At 40.3% G+C, this 16880-nt stretch overlaps 2 protein-coding genes across 3 annotated transcripts in view; both read right to left on the bottom strand.

Moving 5' to 3' along the window:
• ppp2r5eb (protein phosphatase 2, regulatory subunit B', epsilon isoform b) overlaps nucleotides 1-3050 on the bottom strand; it is a 36879-nt gene extending 33829 nt beyond the window's left edge. For both annotated transcript variants that reach the window (XM_062995734.1, XM_062995733.1), the window contains exon 1: nucleotides 2661-3050. The gene's annotated coding sequence lies outside the window, so the exon portion shown is untranslated. The remainder of the gene's footprint in view (nucleotides 1-2660) is intronic.
• Nucleotides 3051-7755: 4705 nt separating this feature from the next.
• On the bottom strand, nucleotides 7756-12198 carry wdr89 (WD repeat domain 89). The gene is made up of 3 exons (XM_062994919.1): nucleotides 12175-12198; nucleotides 10064-10753; nucleotides 7756-9382 (listed from the first exon to the last, which is right to left on the bottom strand). The coding sequence occupies exons 2-3, from the start codon at nucleotides 10737-10739 to the stop codon at nucleotides 8880-8882; spliced, it is 1179 nt and encodes a 392-aa protein (XP_062850989.1). The 5' UTR covers nucleotides 10740-10753; nucleotides 12175-12198; the 3' UTR covers nucleotides 7756-8879.
• Nucleotides 12199-16880: the final 4682 nt, after the last annotated feature.

Raw genomic sequence — 16880 nt, 5'->3', positions numbered from 1 at the left:
CCTGAATAATACCTGCTCTGTGGTTCTTCTGTGGGGGTCCTGACCATTGCAAAATAGGGTGAAAGCAGGCTAAAAAAAAGATATGTAGAGAAACAGATGGACTACAGTCAATAATTGTAGAACTACAAAGTGCTCCTATATGGTAAGTGGGGCTAATAAAATGGACAATGAGTGTAGAAACAAGGAGGTAGCTTTAATATTATGGCTGATCGGTGTATGTGACAGATATAGGTGTTTCATCTGAACTAGATTATGGTCATCTCAAACTGGCTCCATCATCATATCTTTACTGTGCCTCAGTGGCCTCCCTAGTCGCCAGATTTCAATCCAATATAACATTTCTGGGATGTGGTCAAAAGGAAGATTCAAAGCATGAACATGCTGCTGACACATCTGCAGCAATTGTGATGCACTAGTGCCAACATGGACCAAAATGGTAATGTTTCCAACCCCTATTGAAATCCATGCCTTAAAGATATTCTGAGAGTAATGTGAGTTCTTCCTACTATTCAGATACTATTCCTAATAAAGTGGAACGCAAAACTATTTAGAGCATTATTGAATAGTTTATATTAGGATGTAAGTTATTGAAAGGCGTACTGTGCTGTAGGGAATAAGCATCACACCCTTTATTCCAGAGATTCCCAACCCCATCCCTAAGGTGTCCCTCATACAATACAATTAAATACAAAATAAACAAAACTCTGTTATTAAGAGATCAGCAACTACGTCAATTTAAATCAGTTTAAAACCTACAGTTTAATACTCACAAGGAGAATAAAATGCTTTTAAGATTTCATTTAGTTGAAAATGTAGAAAGCTACTGAGGGTTGATTTTGTCCTGCTCACATACTGTGCTATAATTTAATAAACAACTTTTTAGATTTTTCCATAGCTCACAGCTAAGAACAAAATGATACACTAACATCATAATTACACTGTTGTATAACAAAATAAACTTACAGCACAAAGTTTAATTATATTAATGTAATTAAAGCAATGTCTACATTGAAATATTTAAACCTTTCTAACCCAATAAACCCAACACGCCTGGGAATACGCTCAAAGATCTAAGTTCATTCACAAATTAATTGTTAGGGGAGCTTGGGTGGTGCAGCAGTAAAACACGCCAACACGCCAAAGCTGAAATCTCGACTTTATGAGTTCATATCTCGAATCAAATTCAGTAAACTAATCAATTACATTGAATAATGTTGGATGGCAAATCACTTGATCAGAATGTAAGGTGGTAGTGCAGTCATATTTCATGACAGCTAACTTTAGTTTCTTTGGCAGTCCACAATGACATCTTGGGTGATGTTTAAATTAAGGCTTCCCTCCTGCAAACAAGACGACATATCTTCATCTGAGCTACAATCCCATCCACATGATGAACAGGCAATCAGACATTTGGTCAACCAATAGTAAAATTATGAAGATGTTAGTTAATATAGATTAGGCTGTGAATGCTCTGTATCTGAAGCATTCTGTCCAAATGCATGTAATTACCACCAAAAAGTGTTTGTAGACTTAACTTGACACTATGGTGTGAGGTATCAAGATTATATAGATGGGAAGCACTTAAATAAGTGCTCGTTTTTCATTATAGCATTTGCTTGGATATTAATCTTTGGAGCTCAGTGCATCTTGGAGCTGTTCTGCTTTACTGGTTTATCACTGCATATATTCTACTTTATTATAACACTCATTGTCATGGTTGTCTGTTGTGTTTTGTAGAGTAAATTTATGTTGCATAGCTGGGCTCGAATAGAAAGTGAGTTCAGCACTCCTATACTACAGCATTCAACATTTCAATAACTTATTTCCAAGGCTAAATCCCAATTGGCTTCATACTAACCACATACGTGCACTATATAGTGTATAGAAATAATAAATATATGCACTCTATCTAGTGCACTATGTAAACAACTTGGAGACATTGGGAATCAAATGAGTTATGCTATGTGAGAAACCGGTCTGGTTGAACCGAGGCCTAGAATCACAATTATTGGCATCCAAACTCCAACTGAATTATAAATCAAACAAGACAATATACATCAACATATTTAAAAAGAAGAATAATACTGACGAATGACACTAGATGCACATCAGTAGTGTTAATGAACGAGTCGTTTAAAAACTAACGAACATTCTTGCATCCTCCAGCGCTATGCTAAGCTAACAGCTAACGTTAAATGTATAAGCGTAAATACTGACTTAAGTCTTTGAAAAAAATGCCCTATTAAGTAAAATAAAATAAAAAGTAAAGCTAAATAGTACCAAAAGGTTAAAATTTACATATTCAGGGACATTCATTCATGTTACACAGAGCGGTAGTTGCCAATGAGCTAAAAGCTAGCATACAATCGCGGCTTCGTACCAAATTACACAACTCGCCCTACACAGAGGCCCTAATCAGTGAACTACTAAAGCTATTTTGACGCACTATCTAGTACAATACCTTGCAATTTGAAACAGCAACACACACCGTAAAGCTAAAGCATCTCGCCTAGTTAGCTAAATTAAACAGCACTGAAACGATATTACATTAATATAAATCTCACACATGATAACGAAATAGGAATAATTGAAGTAAATTAAGCACGTCCACATAATTAAAAAATACTAATAAAAAGAACAAAGTGTAACCAACTTTTTACCTTGATCCTCTGTGCTTCGTTGATTACAAACAGTGATCCTTCTTTAAAAGCGCTTTATTTAATTACACACTGTAAATGCTTCCAATCTGTTAAAGTCATCCAAAAACAACCATAGTCCAAACAGGAAAAAAAAACCAAAACAAAATAATGCAATCCTGGCCTTAAGGTGGCCAATCCCACAAAACTGGTGCCTTCTAGTGAAATAATCCTTCGCGTCCCATCAATGCATGCATTAAAAATCAGATAAAACCCTGATTGTTGATAGAAATCGTATCCAGTATTATGCACCCCGTGCTTATTTTGGTTCTTCTTCTTTATTTATTTGATTTTTAGGGCAATCCGGTTTAACCCTATTGTCAATATTACTGGGCTGAATCCATGCCACACAACACACAGTTCAGTTTGGGCCTGCTGCTTTGGTTTCCGCCTGCCGCCGCCGATTGGTCGGTTTGAAGATTTGCCGAAATACGATTGGACGAAATCAGTGTCAATCATGCAAGAAAGGTAAAAGAAAAGTAGGTTGGCGAGTACACAGGGAGAGGGAAAACACTCAGGGATGTCCGAGTGTGTTTGTATATTTAATTAAATTATTCTGTGATTTTAATGGTTTCTGCTTTTGTTTTCTTTCTGTGACCAACTGAATCTGTTACAAATAAGTAAATAAACGAATTTTATTTTCATAACTTTATTGTGGGCTTTCATAACTTTATTCGGGGCGTCACTTTGGTGGTGTAAAGAACTGGACGACATGGACGCCACAGCACCATGGGTCTTGGGGACCTGGCTTTTAACTTAATTTAACACTTTCTGTAAAGAGTTTGGCATGTTCTCTCCATTAGCTCGTATTCTAAGTATATTTCACAAAACTAGTTAATTTGCTACTTTACACTACCCCCTGATGAGTGAGTTAAAAAGAAGATTGGTTAATGTGTTTTGCCTTTTGTCTTGGTGTGCCCACACTAATCTGGACAGTACTTTACTTAAACGATAAGTAAAATTAATGAATGAAGGTTCTATAATGTCTCGTAACTTTAAAGAATGACCCTCTAATTCATATGTTTTGTCCTGAAGAATCTTATGCATTCACTTTTATGCTGTCCAGTGTCAATAACATTCCCCCAACACATCCATGACATTCAAGATTTAAGAGATTCAAGAGATTTATTGTCATGTGCACAGAAGAACCAGCAGTTACACTGTACAATGAAATTCTTACTTAAATTAAACTAACAGAATAAAAACTTAGTATAAAAACTTTTAAAAATATATCAATTTAAACTATAAAACAACTTTTTATATACAAAGGAATAAAAATAGAAATAAACTAAGGCAGTAAAAAAGACACATAGCAGCAGTCATATAAGGTGCAAATTATGCAACATTATGTGCAAGTAGCAGCAGTCATATTAATGTGCAATAGTGCATTGTAGAGGAGGTTCAATGTTCATGAAGTAAGTTGTGTATGTGACAGTCCATGTTTGTTCACAAGCCTGACTGCCTGTGGGTAAAAACTGTTGGTCATGACATCAGAAATATATAACAAAAATAAATCCATACATGAAGTGAAACTTGAATAAGGTCCATGGTTTATAGAAGGTCTGACCGGCACGGTGGCTTAGTGGGTAGCACTGTCGCCTCACAGCAAGAAGGTCCTGGGTTCGATCCCCAGGTGGGGCGGTCCGGGTCCTTTCTGTGCGGAGTTTGCATGTTCTCCCCGTGTCCGCATGGGTTTCCTCCCACAGTCCAAAAATATGCCACCAGGCTAATTGGAAACACTGAATTGTCCTATAGATACCTAGCCGCTAGATCCACAAACCATTGCATTGTAGTGCCGGTCCCAAGCCTGGATAAAATAGGTTGTGTCAGGAAGGGCATCCGGCGTAAAAATTGTGCCAAATCAATGCGGATCATGATCCGACGAGAGCCGACCCCGCAACTGAACGGGACAAAGGCCGAGGAAGAAGAAGTTTATAGAAGGTCTGAACAAAAACCTGAATGAGTAAATAAAAAAAGCAATAAAACCCTGAAGTCAATGACGACCTACATACTCGAATTTAAAAATTAAACATATACCATATGGACAAGCATTGGGCACCTATCTATGAGCTTGTTGGACATTCCATTCCCAAACCATGGGCTTTTATAGTGAATTGCTCCCTCTTTTCTTTAATATCATCCACTCTTTTGGGAATCCGTTCTACAAGACTTTGGTGTATCTGTGGGAATTTGTGCCCATTCAGTCAATAGAGTCAGTGAGGTCAGGGTGACCACTGATATAGGATAAGAAGGCATGGATGGCAATCCCAGTTTGATTAATCCATTCAAAAGGGTTTAGTTGGGTTGTGATCAGGGCTCTGTATAGGCAACAGCTCTTTTGCACACAACTAGTCAAACCATGTCTTTATAAACCTTGCTTTATGCTCAGAGGTTTCCACAATGTTAAAAGCATAAATGTACCTTATATAACGTTGTTTACACATTAGTAATGTATGCGGCAGATTACTAGTAATGTTAGTAATGTATGCGGCAGAAACACTCTCACTGTCATTGTCTTAACCGCTTATCCAGTTAGGGTCACGAGAGGTGCTGGAGCCTATCCCAGCTTTTCAGTGGGTGCAAGGCACACAGTAACACCCTGGACGGGGCACCAGTCCATCGCAGGGCAGACACACATACAAGGAGGCAATTCAGTGTCTCCAATCAACTTGAGTGCATGTTTTTGGACTGTGGGAGGAAACCAGAGCTCCCGGAGGAAACCCACACAGGCACGGAACATGCAAACTCCGCACAGAAAGGACCCGGACCTCCCCACCTGGGGATCGAACCCAGGACCTTCTTGCTGTGAGGCGACAGTGCTACGCACTGAGCCACCGTGCCACCCTGCGGCAGAAACAGCTATATTCAATCATAAGACAGGGTGTTTACATATTTTTGGCTATTTAGTGTATATGTATAAAATTGATAACCTGCTGTTAATTACTTAATTACACAGATACACAGATTATCTCTATGTGAGGTTTATTGGTATGGTTGGAACATTTTAATTAAAAGCAAAAAAAAATCATGGATCAAATAATCTCAGTTGCTGCTCATAACTTGGACCTCAATTTGGTATATGATAAAAACTGGAGAACAAATAACACTACCTAGGTCAGGCCACCCTTCTGAAAAGTTATTAAAATATAAAGGTTTGTTTGTTAGGATTTTAACATCATGTTCTACACTTTGGTTACATTCATGACAGAAATGGTTTAATGTCAGTCATGGACAATTTAGTATTTCCAATTCACCTCACTTGCATGTCTTTGGACTGTGGGAGAAAACAGAGCTCCCAGAGGAAACCCACACAGACACGGGGAGAACATGCAAACTCCACACAGGACCAGGACCGCCCCACCTGGGGATCAAACCCAGGACCTTCTTGCTGTGAGGCAACAGTGATATCCACTGAGCCACCATGCCACCCTAGATGCTAGACTACTGTAACACAAGCTGTTGCTCAGACTGGGCATCAACAAAGTGATGTTCACTGATTAATCATGTTTAAGCTTTCACACCAAAAGGACCTTAATGGAGGAACAGTATACTCTTATTTATAAAAGGCTGAGGTCAGGACTTCCAAAAAATGTAATCTTAGCCTGATATAGCCATTCCGAAGCCATGTGTGACGTGCGTTTTGGGACATTGTCATGCTGAAACATTCATCTTGTAGAGCATTAGGTAGACTGGCAGCAAAACAACCCCAGAGTATAATACTACAACTATAATACTACCAGTATCATGCCTGACAGTAGGTGTTTTGTTGCTGGGTTTAAACACCTTCTACAAACCTACTTCTGGTCATTGTGGCCAAGTTACTCAATTACTCAGATTAGGGTTTTAACACCATCAAATTAATAGGTTTTTTCACTGTATGTTTTTGACCCAGCTAATGTTTTCATAAAAAAAAAAAAAGTAAAAATAAACACTAGGGAAATTCTATTTTTCTTTGAACAGAAATGTGTTCCAATAATTCAAACACCTCATTTTAAAAACTCTTTTTTACAGCCTAAAATCAAAACCCATTACGAATACATATAGGGACAGTGGTAGCCTAGTGGGTAGAGCTTTGAGCTATCAACCGGAAGATTGGCGGTTCAAATCCAGGCTCTGCTATGCAGCCACTGTTGGGTCCTTGAGCAAGGCCCTTAACCCTGTTTGCTTCAGGGATGCCGTACAATGGCTGACCCTGCGCTCTGACCCCAGCTTTCAAACAAGATGGGATATGCGAAGAAAGAATTTCATTGTACTGTACACCTGTATATGTATATATGACAAATAAAGGATATCTTCTATCCACATATATACTTGAGCTTTATTTACACATTCGGGCAACAAGAACCCAGGAACAGTTCCAAACACTTATTAGAAATAAATAAAAATGAATGAATAACATGGTTAGAAAAGAGACCAGTCCTTTAATACTTTACGACTTGGAGCCTCATTTTGCTTTAATTACAGCCATTGGTCTGTTCAAATATGTCTCTACTAGCACTGCACACCAAGACTGGGATCATTTCTGTCATATTTGTGGTGAGCAACAGTGAATCTAATCCTCATACAATACTGTCCTAATCAGCTGCACAGTTTTTTACTGATCTCATCTGACCATAAAACCTTTTGCCACCTTGCATCTGAAGTGCAAACAAGACTCAAAGTGGCACTTACCATACAGGCCAGCCCTGTTAGACTTGTGAGATTGTTGCTTGTGACATTCCAACCAATCTCAGTCACTTGTAATTGCAAATCTTTACTTAATTAAAGCTGCCAGTGGCCTCCTGGTAGCTTTGCTATACAATATCCTCCTGATTCGGTCACTAGTTTGAAAAGACAGCCTGATCTTGACGAGGTGACGGTGGTGCCATACTCTTTGCTCTTCAAAATGCACTAAACAGTACTTAAAATGATCGATAAAGCCTCTGTAAGTTTTCTGGATCTGTCTCCTAACCTTTCAATATGCCATTCCACAACTTTATCCCAGAGTGTAGGGCTGGGCGGTATGACCAAAAAAATTTGCTTCACTGTATTTTTTAAGATACTGACGGTTTCACGATATATCACAGTATGTTTTATTTTGTATGACATAAATACATAGAATAAAAAAAGTTTAATTTCACCATGTATATAATGGTTTTTAGATCTATAAGCTTTGCTTGGCCCCACAAAATGACATAATATATGATGAAATCAGTACGTGTGAAACAGTTGCAATAAATAAAAATTTTCTGTTTATTTAATATTTAAGTATTGTACAATTACCCTCAGCTCTCCCTTTAACAAATAAAATGATGTTTGCAAACTCCACTGTACAACTTGACCACAGACTTTATATACCTCTGCTTCCAGTTCGCTTATAACATTGATTTTCGCCCTGTAAGGCAAACCCGAAATCTATTGTTTTAATTATTGCTCTGAAAACTTATTTCTTGACTGTCTATAGCGGGATATTGTATGATTTGCTGCCTACTGAAGCCTACAGCTGTTGTATTAATTACGCTACAGTATGGTGGTATTTGAAATACGGTATGAGGAATCAAAGACAGTATACCAAATGTACCATCATACCACCCAGCCCTACCAGAGAGACACAAAATTTATTCAAACCCGAAAATTTTATATTAATTAATAGTCAGTGGTTTTATATTAAAGGTAAAAAGTGAAATACAATAACGAAGGATCTTCAAAAAGTTTCTGCACTTTTATATTTTGGTTGGAAGCGGTGAGGGTGGGAGGAGTGGTAATTGGTCGGGTCTGAGAGACTGAGAGAGAGCTTATAGTCCGGATTTAGCACCATCTGATTTCCACCTGTTTGTATGCTCAAAGAAGCTTTAAGGGGAAGAAATGTTCATGTGATGATGATGTGAAAGCAGTGGTGCATCAGTGGCTACACGCTCAACCAAAAGCAGTTTGTGCTGATGGCATTAAAAAGTTGGTATGACGCTGAGAAAAATGCATCGCAAAGGAAGGTGATGGTGTAGAAAAGTGATGTAGTTTGTTTTTAAAATTCTTAATAAATAGAATTAAAAAAAACTTTTTGAAGAAACCTCCTACAAGTGTACAGTATGTAAACCACTGACCTTAACTCATGATAAAATATCAATAATAATAAAAAATTATACAGTCCAACAGAATTTATTAAAATTAGGCAAGAGAGAGAGAGTTAATTTTAGAAATGCTGGTCTAATCACTCTTCTTTTTCTCGCTCTTAATGACCTGCTGTCTGTGTGCTTTAGTTTTGTGCTGCATGGATGAGACGCTCTTCAGATTCTCCTTCTTTCCCACACTGATCTCCTCCACCTTCCACTCCGCCTTCCACTGCAGCAGCTGTCCGTCCTCACCTCCCGTCAGCAAACACCCCATCAAACCGTCCCACTGGAAACACCTGACGGTGGATGAATGTCCACCTTTCAGTGATGTTACCAACTTCAATCCAGTCCCACTGCAGTCCAGCAGGTGGAGCGCTCCACTGTGGGATCCACCCAGTAGGAAGAGACGGCCTTCCTCTTCCAACCACGTTCCTCCTATCAGGTAGTCCAGTGAATTTCCTTCGGATAGAGGGACGAGAGTCCGGGCGTCTGATGAGCTGAAGAGAGTGAACGAGTCCTCGCCGTCCAGTCGAGCCAAATCCCAAAGATAGAGACCTTCATCATGAGTCAGACACAGGAGCTGATCTGCACTTTTACCTGCCAGTTGAAAAATATTTGGATACATTTAACTTTTAAAACATTCAGCAGGTCTGGTCTGGAGCTTACAGTTAGAAGTCAAAAAATTACATGCACTTCTTATATTACACTTGGGTTTTCTGCAACTGTTCTGTGATTGAGTGTAAAACACATTACGATTGGAAAGTCATAAGAAACCCTTGGACAGGCCACAAAATAGATCTTTACAAGTCATTTATAAGTAATGCCTGATGGGTATACATACCCAATCTAGTTGTCATTGCTGCTTAACTAGTAACTGTTATGTATGCTGGGTGGCACTGTGGCTAAGTAGGTAGCACTGTTGCCTCACAGCAAGAAGGTCCTGGGTTTGATCCCCAGGTGGGGCGGTCCGGGTCCTTTCTGTGTGGAGTTTGCATGTTCTCCCTGTGTCTGCGTGGGTTTCCTCCGGGGGCTTCGGTTTCCTCCCACAGTTAAAAGACATGCAAGTGTGGTGAATTGGAGACACTGAATTGTCCAAGACAATTCTGTCATGAATGTAACCAAAGAGTGTAAAACATGACGTTAAAATCCTAATAAACAGACAAACAAACGTAGTTATGTATGCTAGTTGTGATTTAAATAACTCTAATTTATCTGATGTATCCAAAGAATGGTTTATTTAAAATCATCTGTAATCCTGGACTGTCCCAAAGTACCAACCTGACCAGCAGAGGGCGCTAGCAGACGAGTCGCAGTTGCAGGTAGTAATAAGAGCATCGTCTTCTTCTCCCGAACTCAAATCGAACACGTTTACCAGGCCGTCAGTGGAACCCGAAGCCAGCCTGTCTGCCACGGTCGGGTGGAAGCACACAGCTGTGATGTCATCGCTGTGAGACTCCGAGTACACCCCCAGCAGACCTTCCTTTTTGGCTCCACCCCCACTTCCATCTCCCGCCATTCGTGCATCCCAGAAAACAAGGAAGCTGTCCTCGTCCACCTGCTCTGTTCCAGCACACACTACCGAACCATTACAGCTAATGTCAAACGAGCAGTAGGAATGATCCGGCTTGCTCCTGAACGCTCGAACCGCCGAGGATCCGGGCTGACGTACGTCCCAGCACCGTATCGTCCCATCAGAAGAGCCAGTAAACAGCACATCTGGTGAGGATGGAGAGAATCGAACCCCGAACACTGAGCCCGTGTGGCCGGTGTATTCTCCCCAAACTCGCAGGGTCTCTTTGCTGTGTAGGCGAACAACATGATTTGAAAAGCTCGCTGCTATCAGTTCAGTGCCAGATTTGGGTGACAAGGCCAAATCCAGGATGTACGATGGTTCCTGTGGCTGCAGTCGTCTGGAGATCGAGAGGGTCCTGAAGGTGTCTTCAAGAGAATCCATGATACTGGTCACTACTAATAGAAAGAAAAATGCATCATTTAGTGTAGCCTCTGGTGGGATCATCTTGAAATGAAAACATGCGAGGAGATGCTGTACTTAACAGCTAGAGGATCTGTAATTTTGAACATTTTTCTCTAAACACAAATCTATACACATGTAATTAGTCTGGTAAGAATGGTCTGCCTGAACAAACTATATTTTTCTATTGCTAAGGGGTCAGTGTTTTGTGCACTTTACTCCAAGCTATGGATCATCACGTTGTCACTTACCCTTCAACATTATAAACTTACCCTATATTTCATTACTTTATTTTATTTATTTAATATTATCTTTATGCATGTTCTCCCTTTTTAGCGTGTCCAACTACCCCGTTGCATCATGCTTCCTCTCCACCAATGCTGATCCCTGCTCTGATTGAGGAGAACGGAGCTAACCCCGCCCCCTCCCACACGTAGGCAGCATGCCGTATGCATCTCATCACCTACACTTTGACGAGTGCAGTGCAGCTTAGCTGCGTGTACGGAGGGACACACCCTGAGAGCACTCTTTTCTCATCTCTGTGCAGGCGCCATCAATCAGCCAGCAGAGGTCGTAATTGCACCAGTCATGAGAGAGAGACCCCATCTGAACAACAGGCCAATCGTTGTTCATGTGGCCGCTCAGCCTCAGCCGGCAAGGCAGAGCCGAGATTCGATACGATGTATTCGAGATCCCAGCTCTGGTTCCAGCGTGTGTTTTTACCGCTGCGCCACCTGAGCGGCTCCCATTACTTTATTTTATGAAGCATTTTATATAATATTTCCACTATTTTGACCACGACTTGTTATACACCGACCAGGCATAACATTATGACCACTGACAGGTGAAGTGAATAACACTGATTATCTCTTCATCACGGCACCTTTTAATGGGTGGGATATGTTAGAAGCAGGAAAAATGGGCAAGCTTAAGATTTTTAGTGAGTTTGACGAGGGCTAAATTGTGATGGCTAGATGACTGGGTCAGAGCATCTCCAAAACTGCACCTCTTGTGGGGTGTTCCAGGTCTGCAGTGGTAAACCGACAACAGGGTCATGGGCGGCCAAGGCTCACTGATGCACATGGGGAGCAAAGGCTGGCCCGTGTGGTCCGATCCAACAGACGAGTTACTGTAGCTCAAATTGCTGAAGAAGTTAATGCTGGTTCTGATAGAAAGGTGTCAGAATACACAGTGCATCACAGTTGCAGTTAGGAAGGTGGTTATAATGTTATGCCTCACTGGTGTATATAGAAGGTCAAAAGTTTGATATACACTTGTAAATAGGAATCATAGCAGTCTTGGGAGTTCAATGATTTCTGCAAATGTCCTGTTTCTGTAACAAAAGAATTTAAGAAAACACTTCTTTGACTGAATGAACAAAATATGACTAAATGTGTTGAGTTAAAAAAATACATACAGCAACTTAAATGATTCAACTGGTTTCAGAATTCTTCCCCAGGGAAACAATGCACATATCCTGCCGTTCACATGACCTTAGAGAAAACAGGATTTGGTTGGACCTTTTTTTAGTTGTTTCAATGTCAAGGTTTTGATGTAAATATCCACACTATAGGTGCTTGTGATGGACAGGAGTTTGCATGGGCACTTTGACTGGTCTGCGACTACACAGAAGGGTTGATGCAGTGTGTTGTGACACAATCACCTTATCACAAGTATTAAAGTAATCTAAAATGTAAGCAGATCTCTTGGTCTGTACCAGACGCCATAGTCCTAATGTTCTCTGGCATAGATGAGTCTTGGTCGCCCAACCACCTGGAGACGGTTCGTGGCTTGTCATTTCTCGGACCACTGTCATTAAGTCAACATCTGTCATTGATCACTTAACATCTCTGGGCTTCTCCAATCTGCCATTAAATCTGAAAATGAAACTTGAAAATTGATGCCTACAAAAAGCTTTTAAAAATATTACAGAGCTAAAAACCTAACACTGACAAACCTGTCCCTGTGTGTAAACTATTAAACTGTATCCATGTGTATACTACATATAGAAGCAAATGTAAATAAATGTCACAGTGTTCTGTACCCATCACATACTGAACTTCACCATGGAGTTTTAATAGTAAGAATAAACAGCAAAATAGCAGAAAAAATAAACAAGAACCACTAAAATTTGCAACGTCTGAATTAACATTGCCATGTTATATTGAGCAGTGGATAGAGAGTATGTTCATATCGACGGTCAGAAGAGGAATGCACGGAACTTACTTTAAAAGTAGTCGATTAAAAAGGACAACTGAACGGAAGTGAATTAAAAGTAATAAAAACAGTATATCGTGAGATTTACCTACGAGTAAAATATCATAAATACATACAGATAATAAGAATAAACCTTTAAATAGTTCACGTTTACCTCCACTTCAGAAACGCCTCAGAATTTGAGTGCCAAATTACTCCATCTTGACTACTTAGGTACACTACTCGAAGTACATCAGTATTCTTCTATACGGAGTTTACACCCTTTCCTAGTGCACTACATTTACAAGACATATCGGTTTGGAATCTATCCGCTACTTGTGCAACAGCATAAACTGCTCGGAAGCCAATCGAAGAGTCGTTCCAATCATAAGTGAGAAAAAAGGCTTTTCATTGCGCGGTGTTACACCGAAATCTGTGACCCTCCAAAATCTGCAAAAAGGCACGAAGAAGAGCATTAGCTTAGCATTTTAGCTACATAAATATGGGAAAAGAGGCAACGTTGGTCAATCAGAATCAGAATCAGATTTATTGGCCAAGTATGTGGATAAACACAAGGAATTTGCTTCCGGCTGATGGTATCTCTCTAGTATTAATACAGTGTACAAGCAATGTATACATTAAACATTGAACATTAAACTAAAAATATACAAACTATAAGACTATATACAGATATGTAATTTAGCATGTGGAATATTTACAAAACAGTAAAGTGCACAGCATGTAGCATGAGTACTACAGTGTAGTCAATTGGCAGCAGGTGAATATTTTTGCGCTTAGGTCTGTAGTGTCAGTCATTTATTTGTTTATGAGGGAGATGGCCTGTGGGAAGAAACTGCTCTTGAATCTGGTGGTTTTAGTGTGGATTGACCTGTAGCGCCTGCCGGAGGGGAGGGGTTGAATGCAGCTATGGCCAGGGTGTGAGGAGTCAGTAATAATTTTCTCTGCCCGTTTCTTGGTCCTTGAAGAGTACAAGTCCTGGAGAGAGGGCAGAGGAGCACCAATGATTTTTTTCAGCTGACTTTACCAGTCGCTGCAGTCTGTTCCTGTGTTGTACTGTAGCTGCTCCAAACCAGACTGTGACAGTGCACAGAACTGATTCGATGGCCGCATATACACATACTAAATAAATAACACTTTGGCACACGTTACTGAATCAGAATCAGACTTTATTTTCCAAGTATGCTCACACACACAAGGAATTTGACTTTGGTTATACAGATGCTAGCAGTGCACGATAAATACAATAAGGACAGTCTTACACACACACACACACACACATATATACTCTAACACACTTTCACACATTCATACCTGTAAACAATTAGCATGTGCAGTTCACATTATGGGTTAAAGGTGCAGAGTTCTGTGCAGTATAAAAACTATAGAAAAAAAAATATATATATAAATAAGAAATGAAAAATGAATGTGAAAGACCAGTGTATGCAGTGTTGCGAGTCATTTTGTAAGTTAAATAGGTTGTAGATGTACAAGTGTCCCAAAGATTAACAGTTCTGTAGTGTTCAATTGTTCATGTTTACTGTAAGGAAACATACAGAAAATAATTAATATAAAACCAATAATTGAGTACCCATTTGCAGTCAGAATTTGTGACCCGTATCCCAGCTAGCAAAATTGTATCGGCCCACAAGCGGCCCGAATCGCGCATGCCGGAAAAAAACCAGTCGGCCCGATGCCGGCGCGCCGAGTCGGCGTTGTCTCGGTTGTGAATCACGGCCGCAGCGCGGCCCGATATTTATGGCCCGAGTCTGGGAATAACTCGGCCCGGACTCGGCCGAGTGTTACGGCTGAGATACGGCTCAAATGAATCGGCCCTCGACCGGCAAGCCATAATACGGCCTAGTTTGAGCCAGATGTATGCCGTAAGTACCTGACTCGGCCCAGTTTCGGCTTATTACCAGTATCCCCCCATCTTATCCCACCCTGTCTGCCAATCCTTCCCTCAGAAAACAGAATCAGGTTACATGGAAAATGACTGCTTTTATTAAATAACGATTTACATACATTACAATACAATGTCTCTATAAAAAAATGGCAACTGCAGTATACACAATCCTAAATCATGATATATATATATTTATATGTATATATGTATATATATATATATATATATATATATATATATACACATATATATATACATATACATATATATATACATATATATATACATATAAATATATATATACAGTGTATCACAAAAGTGAGTACACCCCTCACATTTCTGCAGATATTTAAGTATATCTTTTCATGGGACAACACTGACAAAATGACACTTTGACACAATGAAAAGTAGTCTGTGTGCAGCTTATATAACAGTGTAAATTTATTCTTCCCTCAAAATAACTCAATATACAGCCATTAATGTCTAAACCACCGGCAACAAAAGTGAGTACACCCCTTAGTGAAAGTTCCTGAAGTGTCAATATTTTGTGTGGCCACCATTATTTCCCAGAACTGCCTTAACTCTCCTGGGCATGGAGTTTACCAGAGCTTCACAGGTTGCCACTGGAATGCTTTTCCACTCCTCCATGACGACATCACGGAGCTGGCGGATATTCGAGACTTTGCGCTCCTCCACCTTCCGCTTGAGGATGCCCCAAAGATGTTCTATTGGGTTTAGGTCTGGAGACATGCTTGGCCAGTCCATCACCTTTACCCTCAGCCTCTTCAATAAAGCAGTGGTCGTCTTAGAGGTGTGTTTGGGGTCATTATCATGCTGGAACACTGCCCTGCGACCCAGTTTCCGGAGGGAGGGGATCATGCTCTGCTTCAGTATTTCACAGTACATATTGGAGTTCATGTGTCCCTCAATGAAATGTAACTCCCCAACACCTGCTGCACTCATGCAGCCCCAGACCATGGCATTCCCACCACCATGCTTGACTGTAGGCATGACACACTTATCTTTGTACTCCTCACCTGATTGCCTCCACACATGCTTGAGACCATCTGAACCAAACAAATTAATCTTGGTCTCATCAGACCATAGGACATGGTTCCAGTAATCCATGTCCTTTGTTGACATGTCTTCAGCAAACTGTTTGTGGGCTTTCTTGTGTAGAGACTTCAGAAGAGGCTTCCTTCTGGGGTGACAGCCATGCAGACCAATTTGATGTAGTGTGCGGCGTATGGTCTGAGCACTGACAGGCTGACCCCCCACCTTTTCAATCTCTGCAGCAATGCTGACAGCACTCCTGCGCCTATCTTTCAAAGACAGCAGTTGGATGTGACGCTGAGCACGTGCACTCAGCTTCTTTGGACGACCAACGCGAGGTCTTTTCTGAGTGGACCCTGCTCTTTTAAAACGCTGGATGATCTTGGCCACTGTGCTGCAGCTCACTTTCAGGGTGTTGGCAATCTTCTTGTAGCCTTGGCCATCTTCATGTAGCGCAACAATTCGTCTTTTAAGATCCTCAGAGAGTTCTTTGCCATGAGGTGCCATGTTGGAACTTTCAGTGACCAGTATGAGAGAGTGTGAGAGCTGTACTACTAAATTGAACACACCTGCTCCCTATGCACACCTGAGACCTAGTAACACTAACAAATCACATGACATTTTGGAGGGAAAATGACAAGCAGTGCTCAATTTGGACATTTAGGGGTGTAGTCTCTTAGGGGTGTACTCACTTTTGTTGCCAGTGGTTTAGACATTAATGGCTGTATATTGAGTTATTTTGAGGGAAGAATAAATTTACACTGTTATATAAGCTGCACACAGACTACTTTTCATTGTGTCAAAGTGTCATTTTGTCAGTGTTGTCCCATGAAAAGATATACTTAAATATCTGCAGAAATGTGAGGGGTGTACTCACTTTTGTGATACACTGTATATATATATATATATATATATATATATATATACACACACACACACACATATATATA

Source organism: Trichomycterus rosablanca, chromosome 5 (genome assembly GCF_030014385.1).
Source record: "Trichomycterus rosablanca isolate fTriRos1 chromosome 5, fTriRos1.hap1, whole genome shotgun sequence".
NCBI lineage: Eukaryota > Metazoa > Chordata > Actinopteri > Siluriformes > Trichomycteridae > Trichomycterus > Trichomycterus rosablanca.
The sequence above is the reverse complement of the archived record's forward strand: the minus strand, read 5'-3'. Positions and strand labels throughout refer to the sequence as shown.